Source organism: Castor canadensis, chromosome 3, assembly GCF_047511655.1.
Source record: "Castor canadensis chromosome 3, mCasCan1.hap1v2, whole genome shotgun sequence".
In the NCBI taxonomy this organism is placed as follows: domain Eukaryota; kingdom Metazoa; phylum Chordata; class Mammalia; order Rodentia; family Castoridae; genus Castor; species Castor canadensis.
In genome coordinates, this window is record NC_133388.1 from 189157518 (window position 1) to 189176231 (window position 18714).

Sequence of the window (18714 nt, forward strand, 5' to 3'; positions counted from 1 at the left end):
TGAGGTTCTCCAGTGTGATCATAGATAAAATGCTGATACAACATCACAACTTGATCTCTTGAATGTGTTTGTTTCTTATTAAAGGACAGTGCAATTATCAATGAGGACAACTTGCCAGTGTTCCATCGTTGTGGAATCATGGCACTGGTTGCAGCGTATCTTAACTTTGTAAGTCAGATGATAGCTGTTCCTGCATTTTGCCAGCATGTTAGCAAGGTAATGTATTTAGAAAAGTCCTCAACTTGAGTTTTGTACACAAATGGCTAATTTTCTGTGAGTGATTATTTTTAATTTTGATGATTATCAAATTATTGGGATAATTTTATAAAAACAGCAATTGAATTGAAACTACAACTAAACTATAATTAGTATTTTTATATTTTCTTCAATATCTGTTAAAATTTTTAAGGTAGCTGGTGACCAAAATTACATTGCTCTCCTCTATAATATCTTAGGTGATTTCTTCCATAAATTTTTTTCTTTGAGCTATTGTAAATGTTACAATCTAAATTTCCTGAGTTATGCTATTTTTGTTGTGTTATTTTATCCCAGTCTACTTGAAGCAGATCTCAAAAGTTAGATTACTGTGCCTATTAGAATATTGTCATCTCTCAGCAATGTTTCACTTTTTTCAGAAATCACTGTTACTTGCATAGTTTCTTTTTTTCTTGTTTGTTCTACAATTTTCATTTTCATTTTTTTTCCTAGCTCTTCTTTCTTTCTTTCTTTTTAAATTATTCATTTATTCACATGTGCATACACTATTTGGGTCATTTCTCCCCCCTGCCCCCTCCCCCACTTTCTCCACCCCTCCCCCCTTCACTTCCAGGCAGAACCTGTTCTGCCCTTATCTCTAATTTTGTTGAAGAAAAGACATAAGCATAATAAGGAAGACAAAGCGTTTTTGCTAGCTGAGTTAAGGATAGCTATACAGAAATATTCCTAGCATTCCTTTCATATACACATGTTAACAACCCATGTTGATTCATCTCTAACTGATCTTTACACTGGTTACTGGCCCCCTTCTCATGTTAACCTCTCGCTTTAAGATTTCTGTATTAGTTCCTCTGGAGTGGGGACATCAAATGCTTTCATGTTTTGGGTTTTCTACCTATTCCTATATCTCCCATATGTGCTCTCCCTTGTCATGTGATCCAAGTCCAACTACATTGCTGCATTTGCCCTAGATCTAAAGTCTGCATATAAGGGAGAAAATACAATTTTCGGTCTTCTGAGCCTGGCTAACTTCACTCAGAATGATGTTCTGCAGTTCCATCCATTTACCTGCAAATGATAAGATTTCATTCTTCATGGCTGAGTAAAATTCCATTGTGTATAAATACCACATTTTCTTGATCCAATCGTCAGTAGTGAATAGCGCTGCAATAAACATGGGTGTGCAGGTGCCTCTGGAGTAACCTGTATCTCATTCATTTGGGTATATCCCCAGGATTGGGATTGCTGGATCATATGGCAGGTCTATGTTCGGATTTTTAAGAAGCCTCAAAATTTTTTTCCAGAGTGCTTGCATTCCCAACAACAGTTTACGAGGGTTTCTTTTTTCCACATCCTCACCAACACATGTTGGTGGTGGTGTTTTTGATGATAGCTATTCAAACAGGGGTGAGGTGGAATCTTAGTGTGGTTTCGATTCGCATTTCCTCTATGGCTAGAGATGGTGAGCATTTTTTCATGTGTTTTTTGACTATTTGAATTTCTTCTTTTGAGAAAGTTCTATTTAGTTCAGTTGCCCATTTCTTAATTGGTTCATTGATTTTAGGAGAGTTTAGTTTCTTAAGTTCCCTGTATATTCTGGTTATCGGTCCTTTGTCTGATGTGTAGCTGGCAAGTATTTTCTCCCATTCTGTGGGTGGTCTCTTCAGTTTAGAGACCATTTCCTTTGTTGTGCAGAAGCTTTTTAATTTTATGAAGTACCATTTGCCCATCCTGTCTCTTAGTTGCTGGGCTGCTGGGGTTCTATTGAGGAAGTCTTTGCCTATATCTATTAGTTTCAGAGTGTTTCCTGCTCCTTCCTGTACTAACTTCAGAGTTTCAGGTTTGATATTTAGGTCCTTGATCCATTTTCAGTTGGTACTAGTACAAGGTGATAGACATGGATCTAGTTTCACTTTCTTGCAAACGGGTAACCACTTTTCCTAGCAGCATTTGTTGAAGAGACTGTCTTTTCTCCATCGTATATTTTTGGCCCCTTTGTCAAAAATGAGGTGTGGGTATGCTTGTGTGAATTCATATCCGGATCCTCTGTTCTGTTCTACTGGTCTTCATGTCTGCTTTTGTGCCAGTACCATGCTATTTTTATTGCTATTGCTTTGTAATATAGTTTGAAGTCAGGTATTGTGATACCTCTAGCATTGCTCTTTTTGCTGAGTATTGCCTTGGTTATTTGCGGTCTCTTGTTCTTCCAAATGAACTTTAGGGTAAATTTTTCAATCTCCGTGATGAAAGTCGTTGGGATTGTGATGGGAATTGCATTTTATAACATGTAGTTTTCTTTTGGTAATATAGCTATTTTTATTATGTGTATTCATACAATCCATGAGCACAGGAGATCTTCCCATCTTCTGTAGTCTTCCTCGATCTCCTTCTTCAGGAGGTTGTAATTCTTGTAGAGGTCATTTACATCCTTTGTTAAATTTACTCCTGGGTATTTGATTTTTTTTTTTGAGACTATTATGAATGGAATTGTTTCCATATATTCCTTCTCAGTTTGTTCGTTGTTGGTGTATAGAAAAGCTAATGATTTTTGTAAGTTAATGTTGCATCTGGCCACCTTGCTGTACATGTTTATGGTGTCTTAAGAGTTTTTGGGTAGTTTTTTGGGTCTTTAAGGTATAGGATCATATTGTCTGCAAATAAGGATATTTTGACAGTTTCTTTACCTGTTTGTTTTCCTTTCATTTCTTCTTCTTGCCTAATTGCTCTGGCTAGAAATTCCAGTACTATGTTGAATAGGAATGGGGACAGTGTGCACCCTTGTCTCGTTCTTGATTTTGGGGGGAATGGCTTCAGTTTATCACCATTAAGTATGATGTTGGCTATAGGTTTGTCATATATAGCCTTTACAGTGTTGAGGTACATTCCTTGTATTCCTAGATTTCTTAGAGTTTTTATCATAAAGTAGTGTTGGATTTTGTCGAAGGCTTTCTCTGCATCTATTGATAATCAAGTGGTTCTTATCTTTGCTTCTATTGATGTGCTGTATTACACTTATAGATTTGCATATGTTGAACCACCCCTACATCTCTGAGATGGAGCCATCTTGGTCATGGTGAATGATCTTTCTGATATGTCATTGCCATTATTTTATTAAGGATTTTTGCATCAAGATTCATTAAGGAAATTGGCCTATAGTTCTAGTTTTTGGAGGTGTCTTTGTCTGGTTTTGGGATAAAAGTAGTATTGGCTTCATAAAATGCATTAGGCAGTGTTTCTACCCTTTCTATTTAGTGGAACAGTTTAAGGAGAGTTGGTATTAGTTCTTCTTTAAAGATCTGATAGGATTCACCAGAGAATCCATAGGTCCTGGACTTTTCTTTTTTTAGGAGACTCCTGATTGCTGCTTCAATTTCTTTTTGTGTTATAGATCTATTCAGGTGATTAATATCCTCTTGGTTCAGTTTTGAGTGGTTGTAAGTTTCTAGAAATCTGTCCATTTCTTCAAAATTTTGAGTATAGGCTCAAAATTTGAGTATAATTTTAGAGTATAGGTTCTCAAAAGTAGTCTCTGATGATTTCCTGGATTTCTGTGGTGTTTGCTGTTATTTCCCACTTTTGCATTTCTGATTTTCTGATACAGGTTTTTTTCTCTCCTCATTTTGGTCAGGTTTGCCAGGGGTCTGTCAGTCTTATTTATTTTTTCAAAGAACCAGCTTTTTGTTTCATTGTTTTTTTGTATGTTTTTTTTGTTGTTGTTTCTATTTCATTGATTTCAGCCCTTATTTTAATTATTTCTTTCCTACTGCCTGTTTTGGGATTTGTTTGTTCTTGTTTTTCTAGGAGTTTTAGCTGTAGTATTAGGTCATTGATTTGAGATCTTTCTGTTCTTTTAATATATGCACTCATGGTTATAAACTTTCCTCTTAGGACTGCCTTTGCTGTCTCCCATAGGTTCTGGTAGGTCGTGTTTTCATTTTCATTAACTTCTAGGAACCTTTTAATTCCCTCTTTTATTTCATCAATGACTCATTGATCATTGAGCAGTATGTTCTTCAGTTTCCAGTTGTTTGCATGTTTTTTACTGTTGTTTTTGTTGTTGATTTCTAGTTTTAATGTACTGTGGTCAGATAGAATGCATGGGATTATTTCTGTTTTCTTATATTTGCTGAGGCTTGCTTTGTGCCCTAGGATATTATCAGTTTTGGAGAAGGTTCAGTGGCTGCTGAGAAGAATGTATATTGTACAGAAGTTAGATGAAATATTCTGTAGACATCAGCTAGGTCCATTTGATCTATGGTGTGATTTAGTTCTAGACTTTCTTTATTGATTTTTTTGTTTGGATGACTATCTATTGGTGATGGGGGTTATTAAGGTCTCCCACTACCACTGTGTTGGAGTCCATATGTGTTTTTAGGTCCTTCAGGGTATGTTTGATGAAATTGGGTGCATTGACGTTAGGTGCATATCTTGTTGCTTTTAAGGTTTCCATTGAGAAATCCGCTGTGATTTTGATGGGTTTACCTTTGTATGTTGTTTGCTTTTTCTCTCTTACAGCCTTCAATATTCTTTCTCTATTCTCTATACTTGTTGTTTTAATGATAATATGTCGTGGGGTATTTCTATTTTGGTCAAGTCTGTTTGCTGTCTTGGAGGCTTCCTGTATCTGAATGGGCACAGTTTTCTCTAGATTTGGGAAATTTTCTGTTACTATTTTGTTGACTATATTACACATTCCTTTTGCTTGCACCTCTTCTCCTTCAATGTTCATGGTTCTCAGGTTTGGTCTTTTGATGGAGTCAGTGAGTTCTTGCGTTTTCTTTTCACAGGTCTTGAGTTATTTAACTAGTAGTTCTTCAGTTTTCCTTTAATTGCCATTTCATCTTCAAGTTCTGAGATTCTGTCTTCTGTTTATTCTATTCTGCTGGGATGGCCTTCCATTTTGTTCTGTATTTCTGTTTCATTCTTTTTTCTGAGGTTTTCCATATTGGGTGTTACTTCCTCTTTAATATTGTCAATTTTCACCCTTAATTCATTTATCTTTCTGTTTATGGTGATCTCTCTTTCAGTTTGGTGTTTATTTAGGGCTCCTATGATTTCATTTATTTGTTTCTGTGTATTCTCATATTCTTTATTTTTGTTGTCTTAGAATTTCTTGAGTGCCTCCTCTACATTTTGGTTGACCATGTCTAGGAACATCTCTATGAAATTCTCATTAATTACTTGTAGGATTTCTTCTTTTAGAATGTTCTTGTAGCCTTCCTTGGGTTCCTCAGTATAGTTTATTTTGTTTTGTTGGAGTCTGGATCTGGGTATCCATTTTCTTCATTTCGCTCTAAATCCTGTACTACTTTATTTTTCGGGGTGGGGGGGTGGCGAGAATGGCTTCCATCCCTTTTTTTTCTTCTCATGTTTCCACTGGGTACCGTTTCTGTCCCTGGACTATGTGTAATTTAGTATTAGCTGGGTTACAATATTAATACTCATAATTTCATATGCACTTGAGGGTTTCTAACATACATGATCGAAAAAGACCACTATTGAACACATTTGTCTAAGAATCTCATTTTTATGAAACTGGAAGCACATCTTTCAGTTCTCTCTAAAATGTAGGTTTTTATTGCTTTCTGAGAAATAAAACTTATTCATTCATTAGACATGCATTTGAGTGAATGGTCGATGCCTACAATTAGACACTCAAATATTAGGAAAGCAGAGTAAGTCACTCACAGATGAGGGCAGGAACTGACTGCACAACTCCTCCATTAAGACTTGTGCTCAAAAGGTGGAGGATGCTGATTCACAAGGGATTTCCAAATAGTGGTTTTGAGAAAATACATATTCTTATTTGTTTGTAGTAGGTTAAGGTGTTTTTTGTCATAAGTTTGCTAACTGCTAAATTTTTAAAAGAATAAATGTGGAAAAAATGAACGATGTCTCTGGGCTGTTAGCTTGAATTCTAGAAAAAATTGATTTTATTTCATATAAATGTCTAAAGGGTTTTTTCTTTATTTTTCATTTTGATTTTGTTGTTTTCCAAATTTTGATTGCAGAGTCCTAAGAGGTGAAATTATGATTTTGGTTTTGTTTTGTGTTTGGACATTTTCCAGGTTATTGAAACTCGAACTGTGGAGGCCCCTTATTTTCTTCCAGAGCATATTTTCAGAGATAAGTGCATGTACGTTAAATCTTTACATTTTATGGAAGGGCTGACTAGAGAAACCAACATGTGAAGATTATAAAGAAGTAAACTGTTGTTGTAGTGTTTTTTGGGTGCTTATAATAATCATTGCCTTGTGTTTTTGTCATTTTTCTAACTTAATTGCTTAATAAAGTTCTTACACTTTATAAGTGTAGGTTCACACATGGATGGTGGCAATCTTGAAAACAAGTGGAAAACACAAAGTTGCTTCCTACTTTTTAACATGTGGGGATGGATCTCTTAAATAGCATTTTGTGTGTGTGTTCTCATACAAATGAGCACTCCCTTAAGAGAATGTGATATCCTGCTGAAGACTTTCAAATTATAATACTCATAGTTGTGAGGCACGGAAAAGGAGAAATTGATACATTATTCCCTGTATTCTTCCTTGTTCATCAAAAAACAAATGTATGAATAATAATACTCCCATATTTGATTCACACTTTTGGTCTCTAAAAGAAGTTTGAAACTGAAAGCATCAGCATGGGATAAGACCCACACTGTGAAAGGAAAGCACTTTGCTCAAGCAAGGCTTGACCTTCATTGCACTTACCTGGCTGATGAGGTTTTCATTGATAGTCAGCTGTGTTTTTACTTTTTCCTCTCAGTAGATTTTTACTTATCATGAAAGTAAAAGCTGAATTTAGTGTTCTTCATCTTTTAATGTTCAAATATCAGCAAAGGCTGGATTCACTAGTGGAATATGAGAGTAGGAGAAGAATCATAGCAGCATGGTTCATTTATATGTGGAACCACATACCATGTGCTTTTGAAGAGCTCAGATTAATCACTAAAATACACAGATTTTTCTGTTATTCAATACAGTTTGTGTTAACATTTAGAATATTGAAGCTTTTGCTCTAGAATGTTTTGCTTTTGCTCAGGAATTAATACTGAATGGTTGTTGTTTGATCAACCTTACAGGATTCCAAAGTCTTTAGAGAAGAATGAAAAGAATTTGTACTTTCTGACTAACAAGATTGCAGAGTCACTAGGTGGAAGTGGATATAGTGTTGAGAGATTGTCAGTACCATACGTACCACAAGTAACAGGTAAGAGGGAAAAAGTTATAAACTCTTACTCTATAATAGATTTCAGTAGTTTTTTTTCAATGATTTCTCATTGCATAGTAATGAAAATTAATTCTTGGTATATGTAGTTACTATGTGACAGCCTTTTTTTTAGCTGTTTTAAATAGTATTATTTTAAGTTTTACTTTTGAAGACTTAGTAAATCTCTCTAAACATATAGATACGGTTTTACCATAAGCACATCAAGGAAGAGTTCATTGTTATTCTTAGCTTATTATTGCATTCATGTTATAATGCTTGCTACTTTCATTTAAACAAAGAAATGAGGTGAAGCTGTCACTTTAAAAAAGTGTACTTATAAAAATTAACTTGTAAGTGCTTTTTATATGGTTGCTAAGTGATTTGTGATTATTGAGCTTAATGAATTAGGAAACTTTTATCATTTGAAAGAGTATAGAATGCTATGTAAAGAAACCTGCAAAATTTTACATTGGAAATTTTTTTTGGTGTGAACTATATATATTTTCTTCTGTTCTTTCCATTGTCTGAAATAATTACTTTGTGTTGGAAGGAAAAACTACATGGTGCCTTGCATTCAATTTTTGCTTTAAAAATTAAAATCAAAGAATTTCTTTTATTCTCATTTTCCGTTGATGAGTATATGAATATTAAATTTGGTAGAAGTTCTTCCTTTGGGAATACCTCTGTTCTATAAGAGAACTATTTGATTTCAGTTAAATAATTTTCTAGATTAATCACTAAAAGTTGCACAGTCTTTTAAATAACTGTCTTCTTTATGACACAGAGCCCAAATATACACATTTCTTACCATGGTAGCTTATTAGTCTGAGATGTTAATGCTTTTTCTTTTTCCTTAAAATTTCATGTTTAAAAGATTGTTTTCATTAATTTCTTCAAAACAAAAGTGGTAAGAATAAAACATTAGTAGACGGCTGAGTATGGTGGTTCCCATGTGTAATCCCAGCACTCAGGAAGCTGAGGCAGAAGGATCACAAGTTCAAGGCCAGCCTGGGCTCTATATAGTGAGTTAGTTGTAGGTCAGCCTGAGCTGTATAGTGAGACCTTGTCTCAAAAAAGTAAAAAGAATGGTAGAGGGGGGAGGGGAGGAAATTTAAAAAAGAAAAAAAAAGAAAGAATGGTAGGTCTTTGTCATTTAAGGTAGTTGTTTTCTTTTTTAAGAGTTTACATTCTTTACTTTAGATTTAGTTCTTTTTCCTTCAGGCAAAAAACCTCATAAACTCAGGCACAAGTACAAAGGTAAATCCAGCTGTTAATGTGACTGGTCCTTTCCCTTACCTGTATGCTAGAAAAATAGTTTCACTAGATGTGCTTTTTAGAAAATAGAGCCAGTGGCCTGTATATTTTATATAGTTATAAATTTGATTATTATCTTGCTCTACCTTCCTTATTGGCACAGCTTTTGTTCTTCTGTTTCCTTTTTCCCCATTGCTTTAACTCCTGCTAGTGAAAGTTCTGATACATTTTTTAAATAGGTGATTTGTTCTTTCTCAGTTCCTCCCACCCCTAAAAAATGGACATATTCTCTTTTATAGTGCACCTCTAGAAAGAGTGTGAACATTTCAGTATATACCTAATTATATAACTGAACAGGAATCACAGGGTATAAATGAAAATTTTCTGATTTATAAATTCTTTTACAACTTAGACCCAGCCTGTGGCACATGTATCCTGCATAATGCAGAAGAGATCAGAAGAAGCTATGCCATAGTATAGGATACACGATCAATTACTGCATTTTGTTTTGCTATATAACCATCTGATGTTCATTCTAAAAATTGAAGGGAGTTAAGAACAGTATAACAAAAGTAAAAGCACAGTATTTTTAGTTTGTTGGGTATCATGCAACACCCATCATCATTGTAGTGGTAGCTGCCAGGTATCATTATTGTATGCCCGGCACTGAGATAAGCACTTGGTATGCATATTCTTGTTTAATCCTTAAAATAGTGTGGTGACCAAAGGACCTTTCTTGCCCTGGAGGATAGAAAGACTGATGTTAAGTAATTAGATTAGATGGCAACTAAATTTAACTGCCTGTCTGTTCAGTTTAGAAAAGTACTTCATTCTCTTATTTTTCATGAGCCTTAACATTGTTCAGGCATCCAGAAGGATCAGGATTGATGTTTTTTTTCATTTTTTTCTTAAATCTTAATGCCTAATACAGATCGGGCACTTTTGGAGGATAGTGCAAAGATCTTAAGATGCAGTCTCCATCCTCAAAAATTTAAAATCTGTTGAGGAGGCCAGAAGAATAAATGAAAACTGGTTCTAGAGAAAGAATAATGATCTTCCTAAAGTTTGGTAAACTATTGGTGCCTGACATATAATATGTGGTCAATAACTCTTAACTGATTATTGCATTTTTTTCTCTTACCTCCTGTCAGTGTAGAATTTGAATGAATAGTGTATGTCTAGGAAAAGTACTAAATACCACTCTATGAGGAAGGAAGAGTAATAACCTCTCAACTGGAACATTTAGAAGTATGAGTAGCTAGAGGTAGACATGTAGTTATTGAAGTATTTAATGAGTACATTCAGTATGCCCGCTGCTGTGCAAACAGAAGCAAGAATGAGCAAGATAGGTCACAAAGCTGCATAAATACTGTATCTTTCTCAACTAGGTTTTGATCTTAGTCTACTAGATCCCTTTTAGGGATGGGCGTAGAACAGGAGTCAACTTAGCACCATGAAAACAGAGGAGGAGGAACTGCTATCATTCATAGATTGGTGTGGACATCCTAGTGAATAGACAACAGACTTGAATCTTCCTAGAAGCTTCTTTTTTTTTTTCCTTTTATTATTGATACGTGCATACAAGGCTTGGGTCATTTCTCCCCCCTGCCCCCACCCCCTCCTTTACCACCCACTCCGCCCTCTCCCTCTCCCCCCCACCCCCTCAATACCCAGCAGAAACTATTTTGCCCTTATTTCTAATTTTGTTGTAGAGAGAGTATAAGCAATAATAGGAAGGAACAAGGGTTTTTGCTGGTTGAGATAAGGATAGCTATACAGGGCATTGACTCACATTGATTTCCTGTGCGTGTGTGTTACCTTCTAGGTTAATTCTTTTTGATCTAACCTTTTCTCTAGTTCCTGGTCCCCTTTTCCTATTGGCCTCAGTTGCTTTTAAGGTATCTGCTTTAGTTTCTCTGCATTAAGGGCAACATATGCTAGCTAGTTTTTTAGGTGTCTTACCTATCCTCACCCCTCCCTTGTGTGCTCTCGCTTTTATCATGTGCTCAAAATCCAATCCCCTTGTTGTGTTTGCCCTTGATCTAATGTCCACATTTGAGGGAGAACATCCAATTTTTGGTCTTTTGGGCCAGGCTAACCTCACTCAGAATGATGTTCTCCAGTTCCATCCATTTACCAGCGAATGATAACATTTCGTTCCTCTTCATGGCTGCATAAAATTCCATTGTGTATAGATACCACATTTTCTTGATCCATTCGTCAGTGGTGGGGCATCTTGGCTGTTTCCATAACTTGGCTATTGTGAATAGTGCTGCAATAAACATGGGTGTGCAGGTGCCTCTGGAGTAACCTGTGTCACAGTCTTTTGGGTATATCCCCAAGAGTGGTATTGCTGGATCAAATGGTAGATCGATGTCTAGCTTTTTAAGTAGCCTCCTAGAAGCTTCTTGAGAATTACCTAGTTCCAAGCTGCAGGTCAAAAATGTCTGATGGCTCTCATTTTTACTCACTCAGCTCTGCAAGGGTTGAACAAGCCTCTAATTTTGTGTATTGGAATGCACAACATACCTTCCTTTTTTCTGATGTAACCATGGTTATTAGATGTTCTCCCATCATCCTGTACTTCTCCATCACACTTTACTATTTGTGTGATTTTATTTTCTGTCTTCTGTTAGACTGTAAAGTATGTGAGGATGTGGGCTCCGTACTCACCAATCTGTCCATAACATCTAACATAGTTTCTGATCACTTAATAGATTTGTTGAATATTGAATGCTGAAGTAGAAAAGTAGTTGAAAGGAACATGTGGAGGTAGGTTCTAATCAAACAAATCAAATTTTCATGGTGTAGTTAAGCAGAAAATGGATTAGGAATTGCTATGGAATTGAGAGATTGGAAGAGAGGAGTGGTTGGGGTGGGATTGTAATTACAAAGCTTCACAGGAGTCAACGGCAAAAAGTTAGACCAGTTTGTTTAGGCTGTGCCAACAAGTTTGCAAAAATAGATTGTTGAAACTCTGAAGTAAAGAGAGGTTTTCCAGGCATGTGGTGGAGTTATAAAGCAAAAGAGCAAAAGCCACTAGAGATGAGTGACTGGAAATGGTAGAAGGGGAGAGGTTAATTGAATCAGCAGATTCTTTCATTCACTCCAAACACTTGGAGTGTTTGGCATACAAACTACCAGCGTAGAAGTAGAGTTAGTTAACTACTTCTACTGTTTTTTTGGAAAAGTTAGAGATACCATGCCAATATTGTGGAGTTTCGATTAGGCTGAATATATCTAGTTTTAATTATCTACATTCTTCCTTACATGTTATGTTGATGTTGACATGTATCAAAACATCACATTGTACCCCATAAATGTATGCAATTATTATTTTCAACTAAAAATAAAACCTTTTTAAATGTCTGAGAACACACTGCTTTATATATTTAGGGAAGAGCAAAAGTGATATTAATTTTCTAAATTTTTTTGGAATGTGAGGTAAGACTTTATAAACAACATTCTGAAACATAACAAATAATGGAGGAAAACATTTTTTATTTTAGATGAAGATCGTCTTTCTAGAAGAAAAAGTATTGTGGACACTGTATCCATTCAGGTGGATATTTTACCCAGTAGCATTCCTTCTGATGATGTGGTAAGTTACTGGAAGTTGATGGTAGAGTATTGTCTTGAGATAAGACATTACTTACAAGAAATTTTTGCCCTCCAAACTTATCAATAGGAGAAACTACAACTCTGAATTTTTCCCATACTAAATTATTAGTAAAAATTAATGTCATTTACCCTGTTACTTATAATTTAATGAACTCATTTCAACTGTTTGTCTGTAAAGATACATAAACTTAACATTATATTAGATTTTTGCATTATAATTCACAGTGTAATAAAAGGAACTATAAAACAGAAGTAAGGGATTTTTTGTAAGTCAGTGATGTTATACAAGGCCTGTTATTAAGCTAAAGCCTGTTTATTTTTTTTTAACTCATGAAGTATAAATCACAGAAAGAAATGGAACTATGTAACTCTGAAGCCAAATTCTCACTCCCTTCAGTAAACTTTAAAGCTTCACCTGTAAGAGAACATTTTTATCACTTTGGTCAGTAAATGTAATGATATAGATTAAGAGTGCATTGAAAGCAATACACTCTTAAAGGACTGTAGCTGTTTGAAACATCATAGACTTAATGTTCTCCTGTTTCAGAGGAGCACAAGAAACAGGAGAGTTAAAGAAGAAAAAGCAACCAGTGTTCTCAGGATTAATTACGCATAAGTCACCACAGAATTTTATGATAGCCAAGTAAAAATGCTGAAATGCTACCGTCAAGTCAGCCTCCTCCTTGTGTTTATCCATTGTTTGCTTTTCTAGGTATTTCATTATTTCATCTTGGTGCATCATCAGTAATTAAAGAAATATCCATACAAGATATGTTGGAAGGAAGTTGTCTCAATTCATGCTTTCTCAGCCTCCTTTCTTTCCCACCCCTTCCAGTCTCTCTCAGTTCATTTGTTTTCAGAAGTTAAAGTTATTTAGTGGTCAGAGAACATCCAGCTAACTTACATTTTCTATGCCATTCAGTTCCCTGATATTTAGAATTAATCATTTTTATTTAGACGTTATTAGAGCATCAGGAGTAGTTCAAGAGACAGTGTTTATTTTGAAACTTAGGGCATTTTAAGGCTGATTAAAGTCTCTTACCAATTTAAGCTTAAGAAAAATCATTCTCCCTAAATTCACCCTTTTCTTCAAAGCCACCTTAATTAACTCAGTTCACTGTGAATTTGCTATTGTTACCTTTTGAGGAAAGAAATTCATTTAAAGCCTTGTTTTATAGATTTAATTTTCTCAAAAGCACAGTATAGGCCAGGCACCATGGGCTCATGCCTGTAATCCCAGCTACTTGGCAGGCAAAGATCGGGAGGATCACAGTTTGAGGCCAACCCAGGCAAAATTTTAGGCCACACCAGGTGTGGTGGTACATACCTCTGGTCCCAGCTATGACCAGAGATAGAAGGATCACAGTCTGAGACCAGCCCCCAGCTAAACATGAGATCCTACCTAAAAGTTAAAGCAAAAACCAAAGAAAAAAGTGGAATAAAAAGAGTGCAATATATTTTATTGACTGGTATTTTTTTCCCTTCTTTTTTTTGCTAACTCTTTATTTCTTTCAAAAGTATGTATCTGGCACTTGAAACTGTCACAAAGAATCCGTGGATTTGGATAAAATGGACTGACTGAAAAGCCATTTGCATGAATGAATATAGGGGGAAGATTCTTTCTTGTTTGTGTGGTTTTTTTTTGTCTTTTTGAGAGTTTCGCTATGTAGCCTAGGCTGCCCCTGAATTCACAATTCTCCTTCCTCATCCTTCATCCTCCATCTCTACCTCCTGAGTGCTGAGTGGGATTACATGCATGGACAGTATGCCCAGCCAAGATTCTTGAATTTTACATTAAAATACACTTACTAGCTTTTTGAAGATTTTGTTTCCTGTTTGTTGTAAGCCCTAAGTCAAGTATGTCTCAAACTTTGCATCTCAAAAGTGCGATTTAGTGTCACTTTTAGATGAACACATTTGAATTTCAAACTCGGTAGCCATTGTGGGGTCTCATGTTCAGATTCCAGAAGAGAGGACAAAATTACCTTGTAGGCAAAATCTAATTCATTTCATAGAATGGGTAGGAGAAATTCACATCAATTACTTACTCAGCAGTTAATGGTGAATTCTTATTCAGACTTTAATAAGTGAAACTTTTTTAATGGAATGGGAATGCCGGCCTTCTAATTTCTCCCATATTCTTTGCCCTGTACTAAAGTTGTTTCTTAAAAATGTGAAGCTATAAGCCAAGTCTAAGAACAAGTTATTCTTTTGTTAACGTTCTAGATTGCTTATAGGTACAAATAATTAACCAGCCAGTACCTAATCTTATATGTCTGCTCCAAATATCTAGAAGAAAGCAACTGAAGATTCCTAAATTTAATCTGACTTCAACTAGAAATGTCAACCCTCAGTAGAAAAACTGAGGTAGTGGAACTCTTATTGCTTTATTTTGAGCTAAAGCCTTTTTATTGCATAGACGCTAACTAGCAGAGCATACAGTGTTTTGCTTTCATTAGTCTTTCTGCCTTAGACTTAGCAAAAGAAGATCATGAGCTAAAATTAGGGGTGACCAAAGCACCAGGCAAGTACTTGTGTGTTGTTTCTTGATTTTTAGTCAGAGGTGCTATAGTAATTGGATATAGTACTCCTTCTGAGAATGTGCTACATGCTACAAGAAATACTATTGTACTTTCATCACAAGAAGTATTAACTTTTCTAAATCATAAAACATTTGACTATGCTTTTTACCTATCTTAAAGAGATTTTGTGAGCCCAAGTTAAAGGGTACTTAAAAAAAAAAAATAAGAAGAACTTGGTAGTTGACCTTAGAAGGTAGAATATGCTTATTCTAAGATGAACACTTCCCAAAATAGTGATTCTTACTTTAAAGCCTTTTAAAATCTTAGGTTATTTCATATTTGATTTATAAACCATATGTAGCAATGAAATTATAGAGGCTGTAGAATACTTGGTTCATATTTTCCTCATAGCTAAAAACGTATTTATATGTAATCTCAGCCTTAAATGTTTAAAGCGTTTGTTCACTTAGGAAACGCAGTTCAGTCAGTGGGCCTCAGATCTTGTTGCACATCGCAGTACTGAAGGTTGTGTTCTGTCACTTAGGGGCGGTTGAGCTGTGGAGGCAGGGCTGACTGATCTTAGAAGGCCCAGCTGCACACTTGTTTGGGAAGCCACTGTAGTAGGCCATTGTTCCGACAGTGAGAAGGTGGGGAGTATTTGCTATGTGGAGTACAATCGGAAATCAGGCCAACACAAAGAAGAGAAAATGAATGGTGGAACTTTTTAGGTGACTTCAAGCTATTGAAAGTTATTTTTTACATTGACTTTTCTGAACTCTTTTATTTTACTTAAAATCACTTTCCTCTAGGTTAGTAACACTGAAGAAATCACCTTTGAAGCACTGAAGAAAGCAATTGGTGAGATATCATGCACTCTTTGCTCTCCTGAAACTTAACGCATCTTCACTTTGGTACTTTTTTAGATGCTAAAATAAGTAGAGAGAGCTTGAAGAAAATAAGAAAAAGAAGAAAATGCTCTTGGTATATAAAAGTTACCTCATCATCTCTGTATTCTTAAGCAAGTAAAAAAGAGTTATACCTTTTAAACACTGGTATAAAACGATAGGCATTTGTAATTTTGCTATCTCACAGACTTTTGCCAGATCATTCATCATCTTAAGATTAAAAAGAAAATCCTTTTCAAGTTGTGGTAAGATTTAAACAGCTTGGTTCAAATGATCCTATCTGTATTTCATTTATTCCACTCAATATCAAGATTCAGTTTAGCAGATACTTAGAATTTCCTATGTGCAAGGGCACAGTTACAAATCAGGAAAGACCCAAGAGTTACTTCACTTGTAAAAAGCTTCTTTCTTCCTCCCCCTCCCGCTCCCTCCCTTCATTCCCTCACTTACTCTGTCTCTCTCTCTCTCTCTCCCTCTCTCTCTCTCTCTCTCTCTCTCTCCCCTCACTGACAAAGATATTCTCTGAAAGCGGATCTTGTGCGGTGTAGCTTTTAACGTATAGATTTTTTATTTTTGATGTGTGATTTCTAGCCTTAAGTGAGATATTTTTAAAGTGTCGTGTATTTTGCTTTTTTCTTTCTAAAAGTAGGCCTTTAAATTGCACTTGCTTTTGGTTTATATAAATCTTATGGTCATTGACAGGATTTTATGAGCTACAGTTCTTTTAACGGCTCTTTATAAATACTTACATAGATACCAGCGGAATGGAAGAGCAGGAAAAGGAAAAGAGGCGTCTTGTGATAGAGAAGTTCCAGAAAGCACCTTTTGAAGAAATAGCAGCACAGTGTGAATCTAAGGTAAGTGCACAGCAGGTGGCTAGGAGGTGGAGGTGGGGTGGGGTCCTATGACACTCTTTCTTAGTAATTGGTTGGTAAGTTCCAACCTTTAGGCACATCACTCAAGCACAGGAGAGTGTAGTGAGCAGGGATGGAAGACATTGCTGAAGCCCAAATTTCTTTATGTGATGAACCCGAAGAAAATGGCAGATCCCAAACTAGATACTAATGACTGTTGTTACTTTGATACTTTTTTCTCAGTGCTTTTCAGTGATTTACTGTGGGTATGTTTGTCAACTCGTTTTTTTTTTTTTAGCAATAAGACTAGAAAAGGGAAAAAAAAAAAAGGGAATTCTTACATTACATTTCAATGGATGAGACAGATCAACCCAAAATATTAAAACATTCTTTAATATCAGCTTGATAGTTGCTTTACTTTACATTCATATTATTGGGTATTTGGAAAGTTATAAACTTCCTTCTTTTTTTCCCTCCTTTTCAGGCAAACTTCCTTCATGATAGACTTGCTCAAATATTGGAACTCACCATACGGTAAGGGTTTGTTACCACAACAGCAGCACCAACAACAAAATAGAAAGTAGTAGACCCCTATAAATGTGGCTGGTTGTGTTTAAGTAATTGTCCTTTTCATTGAGGGCAAACAAAATCATGCAGCAGTCATTCTGTGTACCAGGTGGAGTCTGATCCCTTTTTTAGTCTGTTGTCTTCTGGCTTTCGTAGCTTTGTAGAATCTTCTCTTAGACCAGTTATCCCTCTATGACTGGTCCTAGAAGGACATCTAAGTAGCTTGGAAGATCCACATTCTAACGTTCCTTGAACTGATTAGACATACTCAAACTGCAGTTTATTATGTCAGCCTAACCTTGTTTCCAGGGCAGATGGCTCAAGAGAATCACTGGCTTTCTTTGAGCATTCTTACATTATATCTGTCACTTTGTAGTTTTCCTGTATAGAAGGAAAGTCCACATAGTTGGACTTCAGAGTGGAAATTTGCCTTTTGGTAAGATGACCAAGTAAAGGAGCCACACATAATCCATGTGTCTGGAATTTTTTTTTTTTTCTACATTAGCTACATCTTTCTTAACTTGATTAATTGTTTTGCTTTAGTTTCTTACTTGTAAGTGATAAATGTTCTAGTTCATTTGATTATTTGTTTGTTTATTTTTGTGAGATAGCATTGTCCTCAGTGTCTAGTCCAGGCTGCCCTGGAACTTTAGATCTTCTTGCCTCAGTCTCCTGAGTGCTGGGATTATAGGCACACCCACCACAATTTATTTTTAAATTTACTTTCTTTGCTGCTTTCTTGTGCAAGGTACATTTTCATGAGTATCAGAACTTGTTCAAGGTACTTCACCATTCCTGCAGTTCCTACTAAGTAGATAATTATTCATCTACAAAATTTCAGAACAGAGAATTGAACTAAAATATATAATATGCTATATACATTGTTTTCAGGGAGAATTGCTGATTAAGGGCATTTACTTCATTATCTGTTAGTTGTAATACCAAGTATCTACTGTGTACTTTGTCTTATGCTATGTGCCTTATAGCATTTATTTCTGCTAATCCCCACCACAGTCCTGGAAAGTAGGTAGATGCTATCCCTTTCATTTTCCAAGTGAGACACCAGCAGTTAGAGAATTAAACTAACTTGCTGAAGATAATGCACCTAGTGAGTGACAAAAAGTCAAAATTCACATCCACAACACATCCTTACAAGCAGTGTTGCTCTAGATGGATCACTGTGTCACATTTAGTCACATCAATCTAATTTATGGATTTAATATTTTAGAAGAAGTAACAGGAATAGTTTTCGCTTATTGATACTTCAGCCACTACTTCTTAGCCTGCGTTGAACACTTTATCAGTAGCAGTTAGCACTTACTGAACACTTAAATGTTACAGACACTTTGCTAAGTGCGTTATTTCATTTATTATTTACCATAGATGTAAAAAGTGGTTTTTCTTCTTACAGGAGCAAAAAGGTTCATAGAGGTTAGGTAGCTTATCCAACATCATTTAGCTGGGAAGTAGTAGTTCTGGCATGGCTTATACAATACAGAATGACTAAACTGAACATACACAGTGTAGCTATTCAGCACTATCTGTTACATTTTCCCAGTCATT

At 35.6% G+C, this 18714-nt stretch overlaps 1 protein-coding gene across 3 annotated transcripts in view; it reads left to right on the plus strand.

Moving 5' to 3' along the window:
• Positions 1–18714, plus strand: part of Efr3a (EFR3 homolog A) — a 93820-nt gene that overhangs the window by 69882 nt on the left and 5224 nt on the right. For all 3 annotated transcript variants that reach the window (XM_074069237.1, XM_074069235.1, XM_074069236.1), the window contains exons 16-22: positions 85–216; positions 6285–6352; positions 7301–7428; positions 12192–12283; positions 15635–15683; positions 16484–16587; positions 17069–17118. In XM_074069237.1, the coding sequence (XP_073925338.1) occupies positions 85–216; positions 6285–6352; positions 7301–7428; positions 12192–12283; positions 15635–15683; positions 16484–16587; positions 17069–17118 (623 nt within the window). The remainder of the gene's footprint in view (positions 1–84; positions 217–6284; positions 6353–7300; positions 7429–12191; positions 12284–15634; positions 15684–16483; positions 16588–17068; positions 17119–18714) is intronic.